Raw genomic sequence first — 6,245 nt, 5'->3', positions numbered from 1 at the left:
CTGAATTCAAACGCAGGCCAAAAGGAAAATAAATTTGACGGTTTAAATTCCATTTTAAATAATCATTTTGAAATAACATTTAGTTTTCATTTTTCATTTTATCTACAATTGAAGATCAACTTTGATTGATATTTCTGTGGCACCAATGCCTTTTGTTGATGTTGACAGAAGATTATTAATCACACACAAATGCTGACATCAAACAATGCGATGTCCACTGCAAAGTAAATTTGAAGCAGCTTTTACAGCTTTTCTGCTTGGTGCTGTTCATCGCTTTTTTTCGCTTCCAAAGTGCTTCACTTTTATTTATCCATGCGAGTGCAAAAATACTGTTCAAAATAAATGTCAGCCAACAGTTGCTTTCACTCATCATATAAATTTCCTTAGTTAACAATTAAATAAGATTTATGCCTAAGGTTCTTTTCTGTTTGTCAGATATTGTTCTGATGAAGGATAGTTGAAGGCTATTCAAGAACAAAGAGTAAATCTACAATTGATAAATTGTCCACAGCTGCAGTTTTCAGCTAAAACTAGGAGTGGTGATTGCCGAATGTTAGCATCGATATATTTTGTCCTCTGAAAATATTACTAGTTTGGATGGGAATTTTATCTTCATTCTCTTCAGTGTTTCTTTTGCCATGTTCACCAAAGTTATTGTTTCTCCTTTTATGTTTTATTTAAATTAAAACATTGCAATTTTTTAAAATAAACTTCTGTAGTTATACATTTTGTGTAAATTGTATTAAATTTCTCTTTCAATATCTAAAGTAAACCGACTACTGGGTTGACTAAACATTCAAGTTGCAATTCTTGTATTACTATGGTTCAACATTCCAGATCAAATCTTGTACGAAATTTGCAAAATTGGAGGCAATAAATACGAGATCACAGAGGAGAGTCTTTCTGCATGATTTCATGGACTATTTTCACTGCAGCAGATTCTTCTTCTTCAAAACAGCCGATGATTTCTTGCATCTTTGTAAAATTCGCCGCATAGTGGAAAACAGCAGAGAGCCATGTACCCCACCTAGTCAAAGGTAGGGCTGAGGAGGTAGCGGAATCTCAGGTGCCATTGCTTTGAACAACTGTACACGTGACGGTGCTTTGAGGAAAAGTTTTTTTACATTGGAAATTAGGCGATCAACATCTGGATACAAACAGCGTATGTGTTCGGCAATTCTATGCAGTCCATGGGCTAAGCATGTCAAATGCAACATATTGGGAAATAAAACTTTAAGAGCATCAGCAGCTTTTTTCATATACGGTGCTGCATCAGTAAAAACAGTAGAACATTTTCATATCTCATGCCTTCTGGCCACACTACAGCAAGTACAGATGTAAACAACTGAGCAACTGTTGAACTGTTTGATTTTTCTAATACTTCTGATGTCAACAAATATTCCTTTGATGCTTGATCAGCTTCCAGTGTACCGATGACCACATTGGCAACGAATCTTCCCACAGGATCGATCGTCTCGTCTACTGAAACCCATATTTTGTTGTATGTGACTTTACGTCTAATTCCATCCATAACATTGTTGAAATTGTTGTCAATATAATTTTTTCGCAACGATGATTCACTTGGTATATGTTGCTTCGTGTATTTCTCTAAAAAGCCTCTCAGAGACTTGTTTCCCAATATCCATAGTGGAATTCGAGCATCAATGAATGCCATGCATAGTTCTGTCAGAAACTGAGATTTGCTACTGGAATCAGCAACAAACGTACTAAGCAGACAAGCTTGCTTACTTTCTGCCTTCATTTTCTCTGTCACTGATTTGTGTTTAGTCATTTGCATATACTGAATGATAGACAAAATACTTTTTTTCATGATTGATTGTCTTGCCACACGCTTTACAAAATAGCACGGTGTTATCTGTAGACAGTATGTCACTTCCATACTCTTTCACCAAACCGATCAGTTCTTTGGAAGGCTTTGATTTGACTTTGGCCATTTTGAATCTTGCGGAAGTAGTATATCTTGGGTAGGAACGACACAACAAGCGAAACGTGAGTGAATGAACAGTCGACGGTAGTAGTCTGACTTCCTCCCGGCCGTAGAAATTTTGAATGACGACAGATGGATGGCAACGTTAGCTCAGTCCATCGCTTTTTATTTACTCTTTGTCACGGAGAGAAATCGTGGGAACCCCTGTTTGGGTTTGTCCAGAAGGAAAGCGATAGCAACTACCGCCAGCGCCACCTAGCGACGGTGGCATGGCGGCAACCCACTCCAAACAGTTTTTTCCCATCACACCTCAAGCCTGGGCAAAGTTAAATTTTGCATTGAATTATAAAAAAAGCTGTCATGGAAAAATCATCAAAAAAGGTAGAAAAAAGCATTTATAGCAAAATCCAGGGTCTAGTGATAAGCTCTTAAAAATTGTTCTATACCAATATCACTACGGTGCAATGCACCCGTTAGCGCAGCCACCCGTCGCTGCTGGTCTCTGTAAGCTGCGCTACGTCTAACGGAGCACCTTCCCCACGTATAGCCATCATCCATTTGCCGCACCACCGTCTCAATTTTACCCTATTCATCGATGATCAGTTGTAAAAACTGATAGAATCCCTGTTCACGTGCTCCATAGTTCATGCGACTGTGCCAACTTTCCATATGGATATCCAATGCCTATGTGGAATCTAATGCCATTCGCATTTTTACGTTTTTTCTTATTCCTTGATTATCCATATAATTAGTTCTTATAGTAAACAAGGTTAAACAACTGCTGGTACACCAGCAAGAGACAATCTTAAAGATCCCATCCACGCACCAGCGTTACTCTGAGCCAGCAGCCGCACACCAGCCTCGTTGGCAAAAATTAATATATCACTGGGCGGCGAATGATGCATTAAAAATTTCGCACCGGATTTTGTTGTTGTCTGCTCGGCAGTGAGCCGCAGATCCTGCCGCCTGGCCGAAAGTCGTGGGTATCTCTTTGCGCGACTGTAGTACATTGTGTTCCGGGCCTGATCCCACGATGGAAAATATGCGGCAGTTTCTAAACTGGTGGAGGCATTGCTTGCTAGCTCATCATAAATTTCCAATACCGGCCTCGGATCCCCTGCAGCCAGCCTTTTCAATTCATTCAGCTGCTGCTGATGATAGAATGCATAGGCATCTACTGGACAGCCGTCTGCATGCTCACCGGTTCGTATTACATGGGTGGCATCCAGATTAGTGTACAGTTTGCCAGGGCAACCTCTCATTCCCTAAATTGAAAATGAAATTGCAAGCAAATGATATTACACAATAATAACAACGTGCTATAATAAAAGAATTCTATTTACTGATGCGCATATCCAACATTCGTCATTGCGATTCGTCGGCTTGAGGGTGTAACACTTTCCTCTGTACACCAATTTTTGTTGGTTCCTTTGAGTAGACACAAACTGAATTTCATCATTCTCCATTAATAACAACTCTCAAATACGAAGCACACAGGCACACAGCTACACGGAAAACCAGGGAAATAAATTTAACGGTTTTGTACTCCGTTTTAAATAACCATTTTGCAACATTTAGTTTTCATTTCTCATCTTATCTACAATTGAAGATCAACTTTGATTGATATTTCTTGTGGCACCAATGCCTTTTGCTGATGTTGACAGAAAATTATTAATCACACACAAATGGCGCACAAATGCTGACATCAACGTATGCGATACGTGCTTCCTAGGTAAGATCGCTACAAGTCTCGTTGACGGTAACAAGTCTCCGTTCTCCAATCTTCCGCAGACACGGATTAAGCAGCTAGATCGCTAAACATATCCTGCTTTCAGCTACGTGTCTCCTGCGTGGCAGAGCTGTGTGCTCTTGTCTGGAAGCCGCTTCCTAGCTCCGCGGTTCCCACGTGTTCTCAGCAGTCCACAACTCTTCCATGGTGAGATTTCCCATCTGGCGAACGTCAGGGGGCACCTGACAGTTCGTTTCAAATCATCGACAATACGCCGTGATTCTTTACAGCGCTGTATGTCTCTGCGTATGTGAGATCGTTTCAGCGTAAGTCTGCAGCGTGACGACTGCCCAGCGCTCACCGCAGCGTTCCTCTGCATTTTTGTCATTCGTCGAATCTAGTTGACCCTTTCTTTCAGTTTTCATTACACGAACCAACAGACATCTCCATCTTGTTTATGCAGGCGGACATGGATATACATTTTTCTGATGACCGCTTGCGAGTTCACTCACAATTAGCGGAAATGGATGAGAATCTTCTACCTGTGGGTTCATGTAAGAAAGGTCTGGCCGTCTGGGCGTCCGGGATACGCACACCTGATCTATCACCATCAAACGGATGTCCTTACTCGAAATTCAACAACGCTTCTACAACTTTCTGCAAAAGAGTCTTCTTCCTTGAAAGGCCGAATCACAGAAACGCAATTTCGTGCATCGTGCAAATTGCTACCGTTGGGTACGCTGCGTCTCAGATGACCAGAATGTAAACGACAGAACTGTTCGCCGTCGAGTTTAGCGAAATCTATCTGTATTCAGGCTAAAAGTCAAATTATTTTCATTCTGATAGGTCGTTGGTTTCAGCTACTTTCATTGATCTCTGATTGACTGAGAGACGTTTATTAAATGTTTAGAAGCTCGACACACATTGACCAAATCGAACCCCACAGCTTCGTTTCCTGCATCCTGGCACCATAGCGAAAACTTTACATAAGCTTCGTTATGTTTAATTTCGGTAACTTGCGGTATTTCGGTATAGCGGTAGCTTGAGGATTATTCTTCATCAGTGTTCATACAAAATATATCTCATTTATCCATAGAAAGAGAACCGGCCAGCGAAGATGACTCATGAAAGCCCCGATTTTGGCTTCGCCTGCTTTTCCATTCTTGTTTGAATTTTCATGGCTTCCGTAAATTAGTGAAATCAATCTAAAAAACAGTTTAATCATTTTCATTTTCCAGGAATTTACTGTCGTGAAATGAAAAAAGAAAAACATTTAACAAAAAAAATTGAAATTTTTACAGCCCATTTACAAAAAATCAAATCACATTAAAATTATGTTAAACTATTTTACATTTATATTATAGAAAAGAATCCATAAAAGTTTTAAACAAGTTGGCCACAGCCACAAAGTAAAGAAACTCACTAGTAAAGCTATTCAAAACAACAACAACAAGACAAATAACAATAATAAACTGCTGAAAATAAGAAAACAACTTACAATAGTTGAACATTTCAGTAACTTTTGACATATGGAGTGCTCTTCAAAAACACAAAAAAATCACAGATGAAAGCTTTTTACGCTTACACAACTTTTCTTTGGTAACATTTTTTGTTCGCTTAGCCCACGAGATTTCTGTGGTATTAGTATTCTTGAGATATGTATTCATTGTATGCCAGTATAACCGTAACAATACAGAAGCTAAATAATACACATCGTAGGAAAAACCAGCTACATAATGCTGCACATAAGTACACGTACATGCACATCTTCCTGATCTTCAAGATCGAGATAAAGTACTGTAAACAACTGTATTCAATTTATAAATGAATAAAAAAATTAAAATTAAACAAAGGATATAATTAAAATAATAAGCTTTCTTTCCAAGGACCAGTTAATACTGTTTAGTCTGCTTTTTAAGTGAACATTTTTGTTGGCGACAAAATTCCCGTCGCTTTCTCGCAAGTGAACTGCATATATTTCAGACCGTAGAACTTGATTGTGCTTAACCGATCGCGTTCGTTTTGCGTTTACAGACAATCGCTTGTCAGCAAAACTCAGTCAAATAAATGTACTATTTTACTCAGTGTTCTGAACTCATCTGCTAAAATTCCACAATTGGCTGTTCGCAGATAGGATGTACAGTGGTTCATCAGTAATTGGCTAATGACTTGTATCATTTTATTAGTGTAAAAAACGTCCCATTGATTGTAGTGTATATTTGTAATTTCAGATGACGAGAACATCAGATATGAACTACCGTATACTTACTAATACCTGAAGATCAGTAGTAGCTGGTGGTGACGTAACTAGTGTTGGTTTTTGTGTTTGGTCTCCTTGGGGACAAATTTTCACCGCCTTTTCTTACTGGTTGTTGAACTCGCTATTTCATTGGACCTTATTTTCGTCGTCTNATTGGGTTTTCCTCACCTAATTGCTCATTGATTCAAACCTCTTCAGTTGTGATTAGATGTAATGTTCTTNATTTNATTGGTTCAAATATTCCATTTAAGGATTACGTAACTTTAATAGTGGTGACGTAACATTAATAATGAAAATATTCNNNNTTT

General features: G+C 38.8%; 5 protein-coding genes across 5 annotated transcripts; 3 read left to right on the top strand and 2 right to left on the bottom strand.

Moving 5' to 3' along the window:
- The first annotated feature begins 205 nt into the window (after window positions 1–205).
- Tsp_04656 (hypothetical protein) lies at window positions 206–1,341 on the top strand. The gene is made up of 3 exons (XM_003369184.1): window positions 206–355; window positions 838–1,037; window positions 1,137–1,341. Exons 1-3 carry the CDS (start codon window positions 206–208, stop codon window positions 1,339–1,341), a joined length of 555 nt encoding a protein of 184 aa, XP_003369232.1.
- A 739-nt stretch (window positions 1,342–2,080) lies between these two features.
- Window positions 2,081–2,472, top strand: Tsp_04655 (conserved hypothetical protein). The gene is made up of 2 exons (XM_003369183.1): window positions 2,081–2,273; window positions 2,360–2,472. Exons 1-2 carry the CDS (start codon window positions 2,081–2,083, stop codon window positions 2,470–2,472), a joined length of 306 nt encoding a protein of 101 aa, XP_003369231.1.
- Window positions 2,473–2,718: 246 nt separating this feature from the next.
- Tsp_04654 (hypothetical protein) lies at window positions 2,719–3,414 on the bottom strand. Its single transcript, XM_003369182.1, has 2 exons — window positions 3,292–3,414; window positions 2,719–3,213 (listed from the first exon to the last, which is right to left on the bottom strand). Exons 1-2 carry the CDS (start codon window positions 3,412–3,414, stop codon window positions 2,719–2,721), a joined length of 618 nt encoding a protein of 205 aa, XP_003369230.1.
- A 720-nt stretch (window positions 3,415–4,134) lies between these two features.
- On the top strand, window positions 4,135–4,443 carry Tsp_04653 (conserved hypothetical protein). The gene has a single exon (XM_003369181.1). It carries the CDS (start codon window positions 4,135–4,137, stop codon window positions 4,441–4,443), a length of 309 nt encoding a protein of 102 aa, XP_003369229.1.
- A 216-nt stretch (window positions 4,444–4,659) lies between these two features.
- On the bottom strand, window positions 4,660–5,344 carry Tsp_04652 (conserved hypothetical protein). Its single transcript, XM_003369180.1, has 5 exons — window positions 5,257–5,344; window positions 5,176–5,216; window positions 5,067–5,152; window positions 4,783–4,882; window positions 4,660–4,731 (listed from the first exon to the last, which is right to left on the bottom strand). Exons 1-5 carry the CDS (start codon window positions 5,342–5,344, stop codon window positions 4,660–4,662), a joined length of 387 nt encoding a protein of 128 aa, XP_003369228.1.
- Between the last annotated feature and the right edge of the window lie 901 nt (window positions 5,345–6,245).

This window comes from Trichinella spiralis, assembly GCF_000181795.1.
Source record: "Trichinella spiralis strain ISS 195 chromosome Unknown Scfld1557, whole genome shotgun sequence".
In the NCBI taxonomy this organism is placed as follows: Eukaryota; Metazoa; Nematoda; class Enoplea; order Trichinellida; family Trichinellidae; genus Trichinella; species Trichinella spiralis.
This window is presented reverse-complemented; position numbering and strand designations above follow the sequence as displayed.

What these genes read in the sequence shown, in the direction of transcription:
- Tsp_04656 (XM_003369184.1), top strand. Translation starts at nt 206, where the DNA reads ATGCGATGTCCACTGCAAAGTAAATTTGAAGCAGCTTTTACAGCTTTT. An exon ending in AAAATAAATGTCAGCCAACA is followed by an intron (nt 356 to 837) that starts GTTGCTTTCACT and finishes TCAACATTCCAG; the next exon opens with ATCAAATCTTGTACGAAATT. An exon ending in TGTACCCCACCTAGTCAAAG is followed by an intron (nt 1,038 to 1,136) that starts GTAGGGCTGAGG and finishes ATTGGAAATTAG; the next exon opens with GCGATCAACATCTGGATACA.
- Tsp_04655 (XM_003369183.1), top strand. Translation starts at nt 2,081, where the DNA reads ATGGATGGCAACGTTAGCTCAGTCCATCGCTTTTTATTTACTCTTTGT. An exon ending in ACACCTCAAGCCTGGGCAAA is followed by an intron (nt 2,274 to 2,359) that starts GTTAAATTTTGC and finishes AGCAAAATCCAG; the next exon opens with GGTCTAGTGATAAGCTCTTA.
- Tsp_04653 (XM_003369181.1), top strand. Translation starts at nt 4,135, where the DNA reads ATGCAGGCGGACATGGATATACATTTTTCTGATGACCGCTTGCGAGTT.
- Tsp_04654 (XM_003369182.1), bottom strand. Translation starts at nt 3,414, where the DNA reads ATGGAGAATGATGAAATTCAGTTTGTGTCTACTCAAAGGAACCAACAA. An exon ending in AATGTTGGATATGCGCATCA is followed by an intron (nt 3,214 to 3,291) that starts GTAAATAGAATT and finishes TTTTCAATTTAG; the next exon opens with GGAATGAGAGGTTGCCCTGG.
- Tsp_04652 (XM_003369180.1), bottom strand. Translation starts at nt 5,344, where the DNA reads ATGAATACATATCTCAAGAATACTAATACCACAGAAATCTCGTGGGCT. An exon ending in CAAAGAAAAGTTGTGTAAGC is followed by an intron (nt 5,217 to 5,256) that starts GTAAAAAGCTTT and finishes GTGTTTTTGAAG; the next exon opens with AGCACTCCATATGTCAAAAG. An exon ending in TTTGTGGCTGTGGCCAACTT is followed by an intron (nt 4,883 to 5,066) that starts GTTTAAAACTTT and finishes ACTGTTTTTTAG; the next exon opens with ATTGATTTCACTAATTTACG.